The following is a 19,681-nucleotide window of genomic DNA, read 5'->3' as shown; positions in this document are numbered from 1 at the left end:
GAATAAAATTCCTCTTTGCCAAGTGTTCAACAAAATCAGCCATTGTGAACTGCCTCACGTAAAAAAACGACATAGGAGGAAGTGGGCGAGTGCAACGAATGGCAGATCACAAAGATTTGCCGATGTCGCTAAACAGGAAGTACATCGCCTCCAGCAACGGCTATGAAGTCATCCAGAGAGACAGAGGAAGAGAGAGAGGGAGAGAGAGAGAGAGACAGAGACAGAGAGGCAGAGGGAGAGAGAGAGAGAGAGAGAGAGAGAGAGAGAGAGAGAGAGAGAGAGAGAGAGAGAGAGAGAGAGAGAGAGAGAGAGAGAGAGAGAGAGAGAGAGAGAGAGAGAGAGAGAGAGAGAGAGAGAGAGAGAGAGGCAGAGGGAGGGAGAGAGGGAGAGAGAGAGAGACAGAGAGAGAGAGAGAGAGAGACAGAGAGGGAGAGAGAGGCAGAGGGAGGGAGAGAGGGAGAGAGAGAGAGACAGAGAGAGAGAGAGAGAGAGAGACAGAGAGGGAGAGACAGAGAGGCAGAGGGAGGGAGAGAGAGAGCCGGAGAGAGAGAGAGAGAGAGAGAGAGAGAGAGAGAGAGAGAGAGAGAGAGAGAGAGAGAGAGAGAGAGAGAGAGAGAGGACAGAGGGAGTGAGAGAGGCAGACGGAGTGAGAGAGGACTGGGCCTTCAACCTGTTTACTGGCCAGCTCTAAACAACAGGTGGAAGCTGGTCCCCCCCCCCCCCCCACACACACACACACACACACACACACACACACACACACACACACACACACACACACACACACACACACACACACACACACACACACACACACACACATTTACACACAAACACACACACCAACATAAACACACACAAACACACATACATACACACACACACACACACACGCACACACACACACACACATATACAAACGCACACAGATACACATATGCACACCCACACCGACCCCAATCCAATTCTATTATTCATACATCCTTCTGATCCAATTAATCAGACATGTCGTCCTATTTTAGATTTCCCTTGGACCCCTGTGATAAAAGGGCGATTATTTTTGCCTAATTTGTCTGATGTTGGGTAGATGGTTCCCGTCCATGAAAAAGGGCCAGTGAATCCAAAACTGTAATCCTTTGTTTTAAACGTGGTATATGACATATATGATCGTCAACATCCTGCCAGTTTGTCACTGTGACTAAAATTAGACAGATATTGAGAGTATTCAGGAGGAATGTTTTCGTTGGTCTCTGCAACCAGTTAATGAATGAGGCCAGGTGTGTGGGGTTCTGTGGAAGTCCGTCAGGGCAGCAGGTTATTTTGATCTCTGCTTCGGAGAGAGGATTAAGCTTCTCAGACACCAATAGTTTACCGCCACAGTGTGTGTGGGTGTGTGGAGCTTCGTCTAGGCGAAGGTTTATTTCCACATCCGGGATCAGGTTAAGCTTCTCAGACACTACATCGCTCAAACACTACAACGGTACCAGTAAAAGACCCAAATGTTGCCATGGGTCGTAACAATGGGGATAACATGCCACCTTCCTTCCTTGGAAGGTGGCATGTCAGCTCCAAAAGCATTGCAGTATTTAAAGTGTAATTTCGTGAAAATTATTCCCAGGGTCTTTGTTTTGGCATGTATTCCCGTCAAATAAACCCTTCAGATACTTTTTAATACTGTAAATAATTTAATAGAGGCGTCAACAATCTCCCCTCTTGATACTTGGCTGTTTAAATTTGTTTGCGTCTCTATTATATTATTTACGGTAGCAGGTAATCGACCTCTGTGGACTTCCTGGAAACATGGACTTACCGGTAAGGCACGGACTTGGAAAACAGTCTTTTTAAATAAACTCCCGGTACGCTAACTAAGTTGTTGATGCTTCGTTTTATGTGTAGGGGGACCCTAATCATGCTACTGCAGAGGTTTGGTGCTGTTTTGAGCAATATTAGTGGTTAAAATTAAGAAGCGTTTGCAGTGCCCCTAACCAATAACATGGAGGCAAAACATTGCGCCGGGCAAACTTTATACTTGATTTCAATGAAAAAAGTATCTGGAGAGCTTATTTGATGGGTATACATGCCAAAACAGAGAAATTGGGTTACATTTTCGCCGGAATTGCACTTCAACAATCTCCAATGTCAGATTCTGACCATCAGCAAAGCACCTAAATCCAGGTCATGGCTCACCAGTTTCCAACGGTTCCCATCAGCTCCGAGCAGCTCCTATAACCCGGCTCCTCTCTCTCCCCCCCCCAGCCCTGGAGGACGAGCTGGGCTAGCTAACCCTCTCTCTCCCTCTCCCCCCCCCAGCCCTGGAGGACGAGCTGGGCTAGCTAACCCTCTCTCTCCCTCTCCCCCCCCCAGCCCTGGAGGACGAGCTGGGCTAGCTAACCCTCTCTCTCCCTCTCCCCCAGCCCTGGAGGACGAGCTGGGCTAGCTAACCCTCTCTCTCCCTCTCCCCCCCCCCCCCCAGCCCTGGAGGACGAGCTGGGCTAGCTAACCCCTCTCTCCCTCTCCCCCCCCCAGCCCTGGAGGACGAGCTGGGCTAGCTAACCCTCTCTCTCCCTCCCCCACAGCCCTGGAGGATGAGCTGGGCTAGCTAACCCTCTCTCTCCCTCCCCCACAGCCCTGGAGGACGAGCTGGACTTCGCGCTGGGCAAGCAGACGCCCGCCTTCCTGCGCAAGTGCGTGTGCTACATCCGCAAGATCGCCGCCTTCGAGCGCTTCGCCAAGCTGCCGGAGATGGCGCGCTACATGGACACGGTGCCGGGGCCCGAGCGCGTCATGAGGAACCAGGAGGCCCACGAGCGGCTACTGAAGGTGCGGGACGAGTTCATCCCCACGGTGGTGGCGGCGTCCAAGCTGCGCGTGTACTCCTCCGTCACGCACTGCGACATGAAGCTGGGCTACTCACAGGAGGTGGAGAGCCACTACGTGGAGGGCCTGTGCAAGCAGTTCTACGAGGACATGGTGGACATCATCCAGGCCACCGTGCAGCAGAACCTGGACGCCGAGACGGAGCCGCTGTACGACGAGCTGCTGCAGCACACCTCGCTGTGCCAGACGCACGCCGCCCTGTACCAGCACCGCAGCGAGCCCCTGGACGGCGTGCTGGACTACCTGCTGCCCGCCCAGGGGGGCCGCATGAGCCCCCTGGTGGTGCACGGCGGGCCCTGCACCGGGAAGACCCTGCTGCTGGCCGAGGTGGCCAGGCAGGTGAGGGGGGCGCGGGGGCTTTTGGAGCGTGTGTGTGCACGCACACACACGCACGCACACACACGCACACACACACACACACACACACACACACACACACACACACACACACACACACACACACACACACACACACACACACACACACACACACACACACACACAAACAGTGTATATGTGTGCGTCTGTGTATATTTAAGGTGTCACCCAGATCACATTTTTTGGGTTGGTCTGTGCGTGACTTCCCAAAAGTCCCCGTTGTGTTTACTTTATGTCAACACTGGGCTAGTCTCAATGCTATTACCCCACCAAAAGTGTTCTCAGACCACTGCAAATCCCCCCACTTCAGCCACACAACGTGTTACGAGTTCAGCCGTCACGGTTCCCCCCTATGCTTCCATTTCCACCCTATGTTCACGGTTCCACCCTATGTTCACGGTTCCACCCTATGGTCCATGGTTCCACCCTATGTTCCCGGTTCCACCCTATGTTCCCGGTTCCACCCTATGTTCACGGTTCCACCCTATGGTTCATGGTTGGTATATGGTTCTTGCCATGTGCGGACCCATCCCATGAGTGTGATCATCAATGCATGTTTGCGGGAAAAAGTCATTTGCATTGCGGGGCGTACATTTGGTCATTTGCATGCATTTCCCTGTGAACGCGCCTAGCAGAAGCCAGCCCTGGTGCTTTTGATCAGACGGGGCAGCCCGCCTGGGTCCTGTCAGCTCAGCTCACGAGCTCTCTGACCCAATTCTGCTTCAGCGGCTCCGCCAGCGACAGGGCCTCCCCGTTCTGCCTCAGCCTCGGGGGAAACCGCCATCTGCTGGCCAGCGCTCAGCCAAGACTTCCTGTTCTGAGGACGGAGGGTCACTCCTGGTGCCACTCCTTGTGATCGGGTGTGATGCACACCCGATCACAAGGAGTGGCACCAGGAGTGAGGTTTCAAGAGATACTTCTCCGACCCAGCCATCGTGCTGATAGTATTTGAGCGTGATGATCTTTCCCTGTCTCGTTCTTGTTTGTGCTCCGTCAAGGCCCTCAGACTCACGGGTTAAACACACCTGACAATGTGCAGCTCTAAGTCAACACTGCAGCAGGATGTTCCGGCCTGTCATTTCCTGTTATCCCCTGTGTGCGAGGGAGTGTGCCTGCCTGCTCATGTGTATGTGTGCGTGTGTGTAAAACGGATCAACCCTCAACAAGGGCTAACGCTCTCATTAAGGCAGGCCTGGGTGTTCCCCCCGGGTCCGGGAGAGCGGAGTGTAAGAATGAAACGCAAAATAAAACACATGGAGCGGCACACATTGATCAGATATCCTGCTTCACACACACACACACACACACACACACACACACACACACACACACACACACACACACACACACACACACACACACACACACACACACACACACACACACACAGATAAACGAGAGAGAGAAAGAGCACAGTTTGAATAGTATGCACCGACGGAGAGAATTATAGAATTGATAGCAGATGAAATGTATTTGGTATTTAAGCACGATGACCACATAGGATGACTGCTAATCAACTATTCATGCTTCATGGACAGGATTAGAGACTGCCTGAATACAAATGTTAGCTCATTTGCTCTGAATTTTATACGAGTCTACTTTCCCTTTGAGATTCTGTCTGCGTTGCCAGACCTCTTTTTCATTGGGAACACCGTGTGTAAGTGTGAGAGGATATATGTTCATTCTGAATGTTTGATTTGCTCCTGTGTCTTCTATATTGGGCCCTAGAACATTGACAGTGTTGACAGAAGGTGACTGTTCAAGACAGATTACAGAAGTGCACTTTATTTCAGGCATATAATCACATCAGCCTGGTCCATGAGATTCATTTTAAGTGACTGGGTGCGTGGGGTAGCCATCTCAACACCATCCATTCTCCAAACAAACGGGGTTACTGGTTCTAGCCCCAGCCTCATTGTGGCGTTATTGGCATGGGTCCAGAATTGGAGCTACACCTCAATAACATGACATTTGATAGACGACAATGTGCTTTTAACTTAGTCAAACCCCCTATCCACTATCCGGTTTATGCCTATGACATGTTTGCATGTTGTCTTAGGTCTTACTTGTTCACCCATATGACCAAATATGTATTCAGTCCCCATTGAGCTCCGCCTTGGTCCTCACTCCTTGCGTCTATCTGCCTCTGTTCCCTCAGGCCTACTCCTGGCTGCAGACAGAGATGGGCCCTGAGACTGACCCGGTGGTCATCGTCCGCTTCATCGGCTCCACCCAGGTCTCCATGGACCTCCGCACCCTCCTGCAGAGTATCTGCGAGCAGATCGCCATCAACTACCGATGCCTGATCCACTTCCTGCCCACCAAGATCCAGGAGATGAGGGAGCTCCTGGTCAACCTCCTGGCCGAGGCCTCCTTCCATCGGCCGCTGGTGATCATCCTGGACGCCCTGGAGCAGCTCTCTGATGCTGACGAGGCCCGCAAGCTGTGGTGGTTCCCCGCCCACCTGCCGAGGACGGTGCGCGTCGTGGTCTCCACCTTGCCCAACAAGCACGGCATCCTGCAGAAGCTCAGGCACCTCATCCACGACGAAGGGCGCTACGTGGAGCTCATCCAGCGGGATCGGAAGGTCTGCAGCCAGACGCTCAAGCAGCAGCTGCTCAGGGTGAGGAGGAAAGTCACGTCGGGGCAGCAGATCTACGTCAACGAGGCCCTCGCCAAGTGCACCTTACCCATGTTCGTCAACCTCATCTACAGAGAGGTGGTCCACTGGAGGTCCCACAAGGACGTGGATGACAGGTCCCTGTGCTCCACGGTGCACGAGAGCATCGAGAAGCTCTTCTACTCTGTCGAGAACAAGCTGGGCCAGCGGTTCGTCTTCAGAGCGCTGGGCTACATCACCATGGCCAAGGCAGGGCTAACGGAGCTGGAGCTTGAAGACATTCTTTCACTGGACAACATCGTCCTCGGCGACGTCATCGTGGCATCGTACCTCAAGAACCCCCTGAGGATCTCCTACGACCTGATTGCCAGGATCAGAGAGGAGCTGGAGGGATACCTGGTGGAGCGGCAGGTGCGAAACGTCACGCTCATGGTCTGGGCCAACAGGCACCTCCACCTCATCGCTCAGAAGCTGTACCTCAGCAACGAGGAGGACGTCCATCAAATGCACAGTCTCCTCGCAGAGTACTTCCTGGGGGCGTGGTCGGGAGGCAGGAAGAAGATCTTCACCTACGACAACAACCACTTCACTTCCCTGAACATTTCGCATCACAAGAACCCACACCAACAGCCGTCCCATGAGAAAACGTCCTCGGACAAATACTCCTATGACAGGCAGACCCCAGAGCAGCCTTGGGTGTTCCAGTGCAACCTCCTAGAGCCGGACATCTTCTTCGTTAACCACAGGAAGATGACGGAGCTGGTCTACCACCTCAGCAGGAGCGGCCGCACAGACGACCTCATGTTCGGGGTGATCATGAACTTCAGCTGGCTCTACACCATGATCAAAATTGGTCAGTTTGAAAAGGCACTCACAGACATCGACCTGGCCTACAGTTACTCTCAAGAGAAGGAGCTCAAGTTCTTGGCCACTACTCTCCGTAGCGTTAAGTTGAAAGTGATGAAGAGCCCTGCTTCTTTGTCCGCCGAGCTGCAGCAAAGACTCCTGCCGGTGGTCACCTCTCTTCCAAAGCTAAGACACCTTCTGCTGGAGTGTGACAAAGATGGCCCCAAGTACTGCTCCATTGTGCCGCTGCATTCCTCAATGGACGTCACCTACAGTCCGGAGAGACTTCCCCTCTGCTCCAGCTACATGCAGATCGTCGAGATCCTGCCCACCCTTGCCCCAAACATTGTTCTGGTAGCCTTGGAGGATGGGTCCATAAGCACCTGGGACGTGGAGAGCAGACAACTCCTGAGACAGATCGACACGGCCAGATCCGTGGTGCTTGGCATCCGGCTAACCACGGATGAGAAGTACCTGGTAGTAGCCACAACCAAAAACACATTGCTCATCTATGATAATCACAAGTCCTGCCTTCTGTCTGAGGTTGAAATCAAGGGGTCCAAGCATGGCGGTGTTGCTGGTGACGTGGCGTTCATTAATGGTTTCACCTTGTCCAGCCATCATGCCTTGGCCTGGCTTGAGGCCAGCAAAGAGGTCAATGTGATTGACCTGCTTTACGGTTGGCCGCTCTACCAGTTCCATTGCTGGTATGAGGTCACCTGTGTGCAATGCTCTCCCGATGGGATGTATGCCTTCTGTGGTCAGTACCTTAACAGTGCGACCATCTTTCATCTAGGGAACGGCGATAAGTTAGCCACAGTGACATCTGAGTTTTCCGGGGGCTTTGTCAAGTCCATCCTTGTTCTTGACACCATCAACCAGATGGTGATGGTTGACAACGAAGGCAGTCTTTCGGTTTGGAACACCAAAGACATCAATAACCCAAGGTTGATGGAGGATTACGATTGCCGAGGGGATGAGAGCGAAGTGGTGAGCATTGAGTTGTCTGAGGACCAGCGCTCGATTCTCATCTGCAAGTCCATGAGCATTGAGGTCCTGGACACCAAGCTATGGAAGATGGTGGAGAAGTTCAAAGCCAAACGTACAGAGCTTTTTGTGGCCGCTGTTCTCTCCAAGAACGGCCAGAGCATCGTGGCCTCCATGGAGAACACCTCCTCCATCTTTGTGTGGCGGAGAGACAGTGGACAATGCATGGCCAGTTTGATCGAGATCTCGGGGGCTATTGTCAAACTAATAAAGTCTACCCACCACAATCTGCTCCTTTCTGTAGCCAGTAGCGGAGTGCTCTCAGTCTGGGACATTGATATCATCACAGCCATGTCCAACATCGATAAAACAGGAAAGAAGATCCAGACACTGCAGTTGTCCGGCAGGGAAGACTATGTGTTTACCATGGATGGTTCAGAGGCAATCCACAAGTGGAACTTCAACACAGGCTTCATCGAAACCATCTTCAAGCACGAGGGCATCGTGGAGAACTGTGTCCTGACCTCCTCAGGGGATCTCATGGTTACTTCAGATGACAAGTGCTGCCAGTACATCTGGCAGACCGGCACTGGAGAGAATATCTTCCGCATCAATGGGCAGAGGATATCTCAGCTCCTGATCACCCACAACGACCAGTTTGTTGTGTCCCTCTGCGAGCAGAACGCCTCCAGGGTCTGGAGGTTGGCCACCGGGCATAAGGTGTGCAACATCTTAGTCACCCTCCAGAATGCACTGATCACCACTGCCAACACTTTCCTTGTGGGAACAACGAAGAACAAACTCCTGGCCGTAAGCCTCTGGTCAGGCAGCGTGTCAAAGAAGTTTGTCTGCGACGATGGCATCACCATTATCAACTTCAAGCTCATTCCCGACTGTCCTGATTGTGTGGTGTTCATAACATCTACAGAGACCGTCTTCATTTGGAGCGTGGCGGACGAATCTGTCTGCAGGAGGGTCCAGTTGCCGACCAACTTCCTTAAGAACCTAGAAGACTTCCAGATTTCACCCAATGGGAAATTAGGTATCGTCTCCAAGGGCGACGAAAACATCAACGTCCTGGACCTTCACAGTGGGAAGCTGAGACTGGTCCACGCCGCTGGCATGATATGGCGACAGAAGCTCTCCCGAGACGGCCGATACCTGGTGTACATCTGCTTCCACAACAGTGACGAAGACGACGAGGCTGGCGTGGTCTCCAACCTGATCGTGATGCGCTTGGCCGACGGCAAAAGCATCGGCACGTGTTCGCTTTACAAGACGCCCACCTATCTCTGCCTTTCCCAGCGCGCGCTCAACATAATCATCGGCTTCGAGGACGGCAGCATTGGCACGTACACGGTGGTGGACCGTGTGGACGCTGCGCTCAAGATCAAGATCGCCACCTCTAACAGCCGACAGATAGTCAACAACGCCTCGCAGAAAGTGCGCCCCAAGTGCGGAAACCACTCTTTTAAGACGATCGCTGACTGCATCTGGAGGGAGTCCACAGAGATCTTCTCGAGGGACAGTCCTATCAACGTGTCAGACTCTGGCGAGGCCGAGACCATAGCTCCCTCCAAGAAGAGCGAGTTGCTGCAGTGAAGAGATGGATAATGGCGAGGGATGTGATTAATGTGAAGGTCGATGGAGTTGTAGGGTTCCCTGTTTACAGCCAAGTATGTCCGCTGCAGATTTTCAGCCCGCTGGGTAGTTTCTAGGTTGAACACAATTACCGCTGCATTTGTCATATATTGCTTGACTTCCAACTTGATGTAATTATATTATTTCATGTGTTACACTTGAAGACTGTTCAATTAAATCTTGGGGTTTTTTGTTTGTATCTTTTGAAAAAAAAAAAAAATTGTTTGTGGTATTCCTTTGCCATTTTGTGCCCTTTCAGCATTTGAAGTTATGATTCAAATGTCGTGGCTAAACATGTCCAAAGCCATTCCAGTGAATTCCACCATTCTACTTTGAACATTTTGATCTAGTTCACATTGTGCACATTAAGCCATAATGTGGTCACCACAGGTATATTTAAGTTTGTATGTTTGTATTTACATCAGTTGGTATGGTAAAAAAAAGAAGAACAATGAATACTTGTACATATCTTTTAATGGCTGCTGCAGTTTTGTGCAACTCCTTAAAATTGTTATGTTGTGCTTAATGCAATCAAAGTGAGTGCCTGGAATAGAAATGTTATATTATGTGCATATTAGATTACAAGAATTATGAAAATGCAGGGAATTTGTAAACACAACATACACAAAACCTACACAGAACAAAATACATGGTTCATCATGGTAAAATTAAAACCGAAATGATCATTATATTGAAAAATTATTCCAATTGTGTCAATGGATTTTTTTTTCCTATGATCATTATCTATTAATTATTTGCTTACATTTACATATGAAAGTGGAAGTACCTGCATTTTCCAAGGCTATGAATAACCGTATGGTAGAGTTTACAGAGCATACTACATATGCATATAACCAGTGTTCTTACTTTAGAACGAGCGTTGAGTTGGGCTTGGTATTAAACATATTAAGTAGAAGAAGTCTGATTATTGTCTTATATATCTTAGCCACAATCCATTAAATCAGTCACAAAAAGTTGACTTTATGTACACTTTAACATCACATGAAATAGAAAATGATCTAGAAAAAAAGTGTGAAGTGATAAAAGGCTCTCTCTCTCTCTCTCTCTCTCTCTTACACACACACACACACACACACACACACACACACACACACACACACACACACACACACACACTTACTACATCGACAGCTTTAAACATCCACATGTGTAGAAATAAGCACTTAAAATGTCATGAATTGGCATGAAAAAAATGCTCAAATAAAGGTTTATTGTGACAACATTTGTGGAGTTGGTCATGATCGCTGGAGCTGTATCTTGCTAGTACTAGCATGTTTGCTAGCTTGTTTTGGTGGTTTAGTTCTACATCGATAAATATTCATCATCATACATTACGAGTTCCTATTCATATAAAAAACGAAACTTCTCCCATCAACGATATGAAATCACAAAAAAATCTGAACCTGTCGCACTTTTACATGTAATGTTAAAGGGCTAATCTGTCTTATATTGTACGCTTACCTCTGTTGTTTCCTCTGGCCCACTTTTGATCTTTTGAGAACTGTAGCATTGTTGAGCTTTAAAACGACTTAATTCATTTTCAAAATCCACATTTTATAAATTGAGAAATATCATTCCACGTATTTGCCAAAGTTGTCTTTTAAGTTTTGTGTTTTGATTGGTTGACGGGTGTTGGATTTGCTTTGAAGGCCTGTCTCAGTGTCACCGCGTGGTGACGTTTGAAACAAATATGATAGATAAAATGTTTTATCTTTGCTATGAAGTTTATCTGAGTCACCATAAAATATATTGGAATGCCAACTGAAGAGTATATTTGAATGTGTCCATACGAAAGTCACGCTATTACTGTATGTTATGTAACTTGAATGACTTTATAACTTCAATGTATGCGACTCCTGGTTGACATACTGGTAATGAATGTTTCTATAGTATTCTTTGTATTGTCCAGACTGATCTACCTGTTTAGAGATTTATATTTTCATAAATGTTGTACCTACATTTTGTTACAAAGTTGTTTAACTGAAATTCTGACAGAAATGAAAAACGTAGTTACAAAGCAATATGAACTAGTGTGTATGCATTGTTTGTATGAAGCCTTTTAACGTAATAAAATGGTTAATTTCCTTGCCTCCAGGACGTGCCTGATTGTAGAGCCTGCTAACAACAGAGCCTGTGAGCAAGGCACAGTGGACAACCCCTGGCCATGCTGAGTCAGCGTGTGGGCACCGTAGCTGACCTTTGACCTTGTACTTTTGTCTAGTCTCCCCTCCGGGCTCATTCGTCTCTGAACATCCTTTATATGGAGTGGATTTACTCCTACAAAACGGCCCTTCTGATAATACTGATTTCTTTTTTGGAAAATAAATAACTAACACATAACGTTACAACAGCACTACCAAAACGTTACTACAGCACTTACATAACATTACTACAACACTAACAACGTTACCTCAGCACCAACATAACGTTACTGCAGCATTAACATAACGTTACTACAGCACTAACATAACGTTACTACAGCACTAACATAACGTTACCTCAGCACCAACATAACGTTACTACAGCACTAACATAACGTTACTACGGCACCAACATAACATTACTACAGCACTAACATTAACGTTACTCCAGCACCAACATAATGTTACTACAGCACTAACATTAACGTTACTCCAGCACCAACATAATGTTACTACAGCACTAACATTAACATTACTCCAGCACCAACATAACGTTACTACGGCACTAACATAACGTTACAGCAGCACTAACATAATGTTACTACAGCACTAACATAACGTTACTCCAGCACTAACATAACGTTACTACGGCACCAACATAACGTTACTACGGCACTAACATAACGTCACAGCAGCACTAACATAATGTTACTACAGCACAAACATAACGTTACTACAGCACTAACATAACGTTACTACGGCACTAACATAACGTTACTACGGCACCAACATAACGTTACTACGGCACTAACATAACGTTACTACGGCACTAACATAACGTTACTACGGCACCAACATAACGTTGCTACGGCATCAACATAACGTTACTACAGCCCTAACATAACGTTACTAGGGCACCAACATAACGTTACTACGGCACTAACATAACGTTACTACAGCACTAACATAACACTACGGCACCAACATAACGTTACTACGGCACTAACATAACGTTACTACGGCACCAACATAACGTTACTACGGCACTGACAAAACGTTACTACAGCACTAACATAACGTTACTACAGCACTAATATAACGTTACTACAGCTCTAACATAACGTTACTAGGGCACCAACATAACGTTACTACGGCACCAACATAACGTTACTATGGCCCTAACATAACGTTACTACAGCACTAACATAACGTTACTACGGCACTAACATAACGTTACTACAGCTCTAACATAACGTTACTACGGCACCAACATAACGTTACTACAGCCCTAACATAACGTTGCTACAGCACTAACATAACGTTACTACGGCACCAACATAACGTTACTACGGCACCAACATAACGGTACCAGGGCACTAACATAACGTTACTAGGGCACCAACAAAACGTTACTACGGCACTAACATAAAGTTACTACGGCACTAACATAAAGTTACTACGGCACTAACATAACGTTACTACGGCACCAACATAACGTTACTACGGCACCAACATAACGTTACTAGGGCACTAACATAACGTTACTAGGTCACCAACATAACGTCACTACGGCACTAACATAACGTTACTACGGCACTACCATGACGTTACTACGGCACTAACATGACGTTACTACAGCACTAACATAACGTTAATACAGCACTAACATAACGTTACTACGGCACCAACATAACATTACTACAGCCCTAACATAACGTTACAACGGCACTAACATAACGTTACTACGGCACTGACATAACGTTACTAGGGCACTAACATAACGTTACTAGGTCACCAACATAACGTCACTACGGCACTAACATAACGTTACTACGGCACTACCATGACGTTACTACGGCACTACCATGACGTCACTACGGCACTAACATAACGTTAATACAGCACTAACATAACGTTAATACGGCACTAACATAACGTTACTACGGCACCAACATAACATTACTACAGCCCTAACATAACGTTACAACGGCACCAACATAACGTTACTACGGCACTGACATAACGTTACTACGGCACCAACATAACGTTAATGCAGCACCAACATAACATTACTATGGCACTAACATAACGTTACTACATCACTAACATAACGTTAATGCAGCACCAACATAACATTACTATGGCACTAACATAACGTTACTAGTACTACAGCACTAACATAACGTTAATGCAGCTCTAACACAATGTTACTACAGCACTAACACAACGCTACTACATTACTCACACATAACGTTACTTCAGCTCTAACACATAAAGTTACTTCAGCTCTAACACTTAACGTTACTACAGCTCTAACATAACGTTAATACAGCACTAACATAATGTTACTACAGCACTAACATAACGTTACTACATCACTAACATAACTTTACTACAGCTCTAACACAATGTTACTACAGCACTAACATAACGTTACTACATCACTAACATAACGTTACTACAGCTCTAACACAATGTTACTACATTGCTCACACATAACGTTACTTCAGCTCTAACACATAACGTTACTTCAGCTCTAACACTCAACGTTACTACAGCTCTCACACAATATTATTACAGCACTAACACAACGTTACTACAGCACTAACATAACGTTCCTTCAGCTCTAACATAACGTTACTACAGCACTAACATAACGTTACTTCAGCTCTAACATAACGTTACTCCATTACTCACACATAACGTTCCTTCAGCTCTAACATAACGTTACTTCATCTCTTGCATAACGTTGCTACAACACTAAAATAACGTTACTACAACACTAACATAACGTTGCTACAGCACTAACATAACGTTACTTCATCTCTAACATAACGTTGCTACAACACTAACATAACGTTACTACAGCACTAACACAACGTTACTACAGCACAAACATAACGTTACTTCAGCTCTAACATAACGTTGCTACATTACTCACACATAACGTTGCTACAGTTCTAACAGGACTGGTCTGACGTGGTTAGGGTGTTATGGATTCCCAGCCCAAAGGTTCTCAGTTTGGTACTCCATACTATCTCCTGGCATCCAAGAGCAAGATAATCAACCAGTATCCCTGCATTAATGACATTTATCTCAAATGAACTGTACGCATGTGTGTGTGTGTGTGTGTGTGTGTGTGTGTGTGTGTGTGTGTGTGTGTGTGTGTGTGTGTGTGTGTGTGTGTGTGTGTGTGTGTGTGTGTGTGTGTGTGTGTGTGTGTGTGTGTGTGTGCGTGGGTGCTTGTGTGTGTGGGTGCGTGTTTATGCGTGTCAACGTGCGTGTGTGTGCTTCTCCTCCGGGATAAGCACAAGGCTAATCCACAGAGTGCCGCTGTTGACAGCCTCATATTGAGATACACACACACACACACACACACACCCCCGCGGTGGTGTTGGGAGGAGGAGCTGTGGGGGATGGGTTGATGGCCCAGTAATTGCTCTTCCGGTGGAACAACCAGACAAGCGCGGTGGATATTTCCCCAACACGGGCTGACAATGTCATTATAATTAGACCTGTGCAGATCACCTGGAGTTCCCACCAAGCTCACCCACATAGACACACGGCACACACAAATAGACACACACAGCACACCCACATAGACACACGGCACACACACATAGACACACAGCACACACACACATAGACACACAGCACACACACATAGACACACACGGCACACACACATAGACACACACAGCACACAAACATAGACACACGGCACACACACATAGACACACAGCACACACACACATAGACACACAGCACACACACATAGACACACAGCTCACACACATAGACACACGGCACACACACGTACTAGACACACAGCTCACACACACATAGACACACAGCTCACACACATAGACACACGGCACACACACATAGACACACACAGCACACCCACATAGACACACGGCACACACACACATAGACACACAGCTCACACACATAGACACACAGCACACACACACACACACACGCAGTGCAAACGAACCCAACGCACACACACACACGCAGACAAACACATCAGAGATACAATTTGGATTAGCCAATAAAGTCTTGAAGGTAAAAAAAATAAATCAAGCACTTTTGGGCCGTTTTAATTTCCCAGTGGTGTCAATGTGTTTGTATTTATGCCCGCGTGAGCACATCGTGTGCATTATTCTGTCGCTACGGCGACAGTGGCTCCGAGCAGAGTGTGATGAGTCGGGGCCGTCCGGTAGGGGGTGCCGTCCGGTAGGGGGGGGGGCGTCTGGTAGGGGGGGGGGGGGTCCGGTAGGGGGGGTGGGCGTCTGGTAGGGGGGGGGGGGTGTCCGGTAGGGGGGGGGCGTCCGGTAGGGGGGCCGTCCGGTAGGGGGTCCGTCTGGTAGGGGGGCCGTCCGGTAGGGGCGGGGGGAGCGTCTGGTAGGGGGGGGGTGTCCGGTAGGGGGGGGGGCGTCCGGTAGGGGGGCTGTCCGGAAGGGGGTCCGTCCGGTAGGGGGGGGGGCGTCCGGTAGGGGGGCCGTCCGGTAGGGGGGGCCGTCCGGTAGGGGGGGGGGCTTCCGGTAGGTGGTGCCGTCCGGTAGGGGATGCGTCCGGTAGGGGGGGGGGCTTCCGGTAGGTGGTGCCGTCCGGTAGGGGATGCGTCCGGTAGGGGGGCCGTCCGGTAGGGGCGGGGGGAGCGTCTGGTAGGGGGGGGGTGTCCGGTAGGGGGGGGGGCGTCCGGTAGGGGGGCTGTCCGGTAGGGGGTCCGTCCGGTAGGGGGGGGGGCGTCCGGTAGGGGGGCCGTCCGGTAGGGGGGCCGTCCGGTAGGGGGGCCGTCCGGTAGGGGGTCCGTCTGGTAGGGGGGGGGGCGTCCGGTAGGGGGGGGGGCTTCCGGTAGGGGGTGCCGTCCGGTAGGGGATGCGTCCGGTAGGGGGTCCGTCCGGTAGGGGGGGGGGCTTCCGGTAGGGGGTGCCGTCCGGTAGGGGATGCGTCCGGTAGGGGCGGGGGGAGCGTCTGGTAGGGGGGGGGTGTCCGGTAGGGGGGGGGGCGTCCGGTAGGGGGGGCGTCCGGTAGGGGGTCCGTCCGGTAGGGGGGGGGGGGCGTCCGGTAGGGGGGGCCGTCCGGTAGGGGGGGCCCCGGCGGGCCCTTGCGTCCACCTGTAATGAAGAGGGAGGGGGAGAGGACCTGATGGAGGCCACGTGGCCTGCGGCGTGTGTGCAGTAGCTCGGTGCAGTGCGACTCGTCCTGCTGTTTGCTTAAGCTAGAATAACAAACCCTGGGAGTCGGCGACGAACCGCCCCCCCCCGCCCTCTCTCAACCTGTGGTCCCCCCCCCCTCTCAACCTGTGGGCTCTGTTCTGACAGGCTACATGTGCCAATCACTCTGTGTCTATGTAAGCGATCTATCTATCTATTTACATTTACATTTAGTCATTTGAACACTTATCCAAAGACATGCTGAGAACATTCAAAGCATAATAAAGATCTGAGCAACTACAAAAATGAATGGTAACATCAAACATTACATTCATTTAAATCTATTTACCTATCTATATGTCTGTCTATTCGGCTATCTTTCTGTCAATCAATCTATATGCAAAAGTAAAACAGATCAAAGACGAGTCTGAATCTAAATACCGCAGGTTTATCTTTCCAACCCCAGTTACCTATATATATTTGAAATGAGTAACCAGTGTCTCGCTCTGCGGTCAACACACCTGCTGCGTGTTTGTGCATGTAAAAGCCCTTGACCAGAATGTGGAATGTTTACAAAAGGCAGAATGGCATTGATTGGTCCGTTCGGTCGCCCCGGAGACAAAGCTCACATTCATAGACCTGTTGACCTATTCAAAGCAGGGCCGCCATTGTGTTTTTTCCGACAGGAGAAGAAGCCTGGTTCACGGACACAATGATGAGTAGGAAATGCGATGCAAATGCACGACAACACAAGGTCTCACAAGGACATGGCGGGCCGGTCGAGGATACAAGTCAAATGATTATGTTGTTTGTAGTTGTTGGGAGGGAATCCCCCCTGGCATGTTTTTTTTTAGAACTTCTGGTGTCTCCTTGAGTACACTGCCTCTCTCCACCTCCAGTGGTGTGTGTGTGTGTGTGTGTGTGTGTGTGTGTGTGTGTGTGTGTGTGTGTGTGTGTGTGTGTGTGTGTGTGTGTGTGTGTGTGTGTGTGTGTGTGTGCGTGCGTGCGTGCGTGCGTGCGTGCGTGTGTGTGTGTGTGTGTGTGTGTGTGTGTGTGTGTGTGTGTGTGTAAGACCTCATTGAAAATACTCCACAGGAGGACTGCTCTTTTGAGTGGGATGCTTAAACTCTGAATGCCCGGGGATATGTCATTTCATGGAGAGGAAGAGGATGATGATGATGATGGCGATCATGACACTATAGATTCCTAGCATGGTGAATGGACTTCAGGTCTACACTTTGCATCATAAAGTGTAGAAGCTGTTCACAGACCTGAAGGAGTCCGGTGTATGCAGTACTGCTAAAACATTGAAACATTTACATTAAGACCCACTCGTGTGGAGTGTGTGGAGGATGGCTGGTTGAAGCAGCCACAGCTGGCCCAGTCAGACTAGACTCTGGGTCTGGGGAGGCTGCACACCTGCTGCATGTTGAGTGATAAGTGTGCACGGGTTAGACCAGCCGTCTCCACACGATGAACCGGTGTACACCTCCCCCCCTGGGGCCTTGGACCGGAGGGGACCAGTCGAGCAACCGAGGTCGAATGGAGCAACAAACATTGTTACAAATACATCAGAAACATACAGAATATACAAAGAATAAAAAATGCACTAAAGATGTCGGAATTTTAAAATAAAAGCAGTTGTACAGTTGTGGAGGAACGTGCAAAATGGCCATGGTATGTGCACAGTTCTAGGTTTAACAACTATATGTGCAATGTCCAAGAACGTTGTGACGGAGAATGTTCATCATCATCATCCTCCTCTTCCTCTCCACATTCTGATCTCTTCCATCACACCTCAGAGTCGAAGCCTCCAACTCAAAAGACGCCGTCCAGCTGTCCACACACGCTCATGAGGGCTGCTGGCACCCTAGAGGGCAGAGCCACAGGGACCTACAGTGGCTTCATAGCTGGTTGTGGTGGTGTTCCCCCGTGCCGCGTCAGCGCCGTCTGAGTGTGAGGGCAGTCATTGATATGTGACGTCTGAAAGCTGATGCTTTGTCGACCAGACAATGTACCGAGCTGAATCCCAGCCAAGAGTGGCGTGCTAGCAGCTGCTCTCTGGTGAGATATAAAGGGTTGAGCTGCTTCTAATATAATAGATCTATGTTTGGTTCATCATTCCAAGAAGTGCTTTGTTTTACATTCAAGGGCGCTGCATGAAATCATGTATCCTGCATTGATTTAGGTGCTACTGTTCTGATGTGTTCATTACTGCACGCATGAATGAATGTGTTATAATGGAATATTATTACCATCATTATTATTATTATTCATAAAGGAACTTCATAAACTTTGCATACTTTCTATTCATAGGATCTTTAAGCCTTATCCGATGGCCATCTCAGTGTGCTAAATCAAAGCTTTTTCTGACTTTTGTCTTTGCATCTCCCTGCTCTCCTCAGTATAGCCTATGCAGGAGGGTTGAATATAAATCACCCGTCCAACTCCCCACTCTAAGGAAATCTACACTCTCTCCCCTTTAAAATATACAGGACACGAAACCCCAGACCAGCTCGTCTCCTCTGTGACCAAACGGACAGCGGCAACACAAAACAACTCAATTAGGTTTGTTCTGTTCCCGCAGAGAACGTGGTTGTTCAGAGGCCAGGAAACAGATAATTGCACGCACAGTGTAGACCCTGAAACCTTTAATCACTACACCTACCTGCTCTGAAAAAAATCCATCTTATCCATTTAGAAGGTGGCTCGTTAAAAAGGGCTCACACAACACAAGTGACTATGTATGCTTTTCTTGATAAGAACCTTTAAAATTATATTTTTTCGATGTAGACTTATTGACTGATAGAGCCTTCCCTATCAGACTATTTCTGTGTTTTTATTGATATATTCTTTATCCTGACAAACAAGTCAGCTCAAATGCTGTTAAAAACGGTACATCACTGAGAATTCCAGTGCACTCTTTTAAGAAAGACACCTCAATGCTCCCACCCCTCACCCTCAAGTTCTGCTGATCATCTGGAAACTTAACCTCATTTCAAAATGTT

General features: G+C 48.6%; 1 protein-coding gene across 1 annotated transcript; it reads left to right on the top strand.

Annotated features, from left to right (window-relative positions):
• Window positions 1–2,067: 2,067 nt before the first annotated feature.
• On the top strand, window positions 2,068–10,457 carry LOC132445696 (NACHT and WD repeat domain-containing protein 2). The gene is made up of 3 exons (XM_060035811.1): window positions 2,068–2,071; window positions 2,627–3,216; window positions 5,414–10,457. Exons 1-3 carry the CDS (start codon window positions 2,068–2,070, stop codon window positions 9,308–9,310), a joined length of 4,491 nt encoding a protein of 1,496 aa, XP_059891794.1. The 3' UTR covers window positions 9,311–10,457.
• The last annotated feature ends 9,224 nt before the right edge of the window (window positions 10,458–19,681 follow it).

The sequence above is a fragment of the Gadus macrocephalus genome, chromosome 17 (genome assembly GCF_031168955.1).
Source record: "Gadus macrocephalus chromosome 17, ASM3116895v1".
NCBI classification, from domain to species: domain Eukaryota; kingdom Metazoa; phylum Chordata; class Actinopteri; order Gadiformes; family Gadidae; genus Gadus; species Gadus macrocephalus.
The sequence above is the reverse complement of the archived record's forward strand: the minus strand, read 5'-3'. Positions and strand labels throughout refer to the sequence as shown.

Excerpts from the sequence above, each read along its gene's own strand:
- LOC132445696 (XM_060035811.1), top strand. Across the intron at positions 3,217-5,413 it reads TGGCCGAGGTGGCCAGGCAG|GCCTACTCCTGGCTGCAGAC; the intron begins GTGAGGGGGGCG and ends CTGTTCCCTCAG.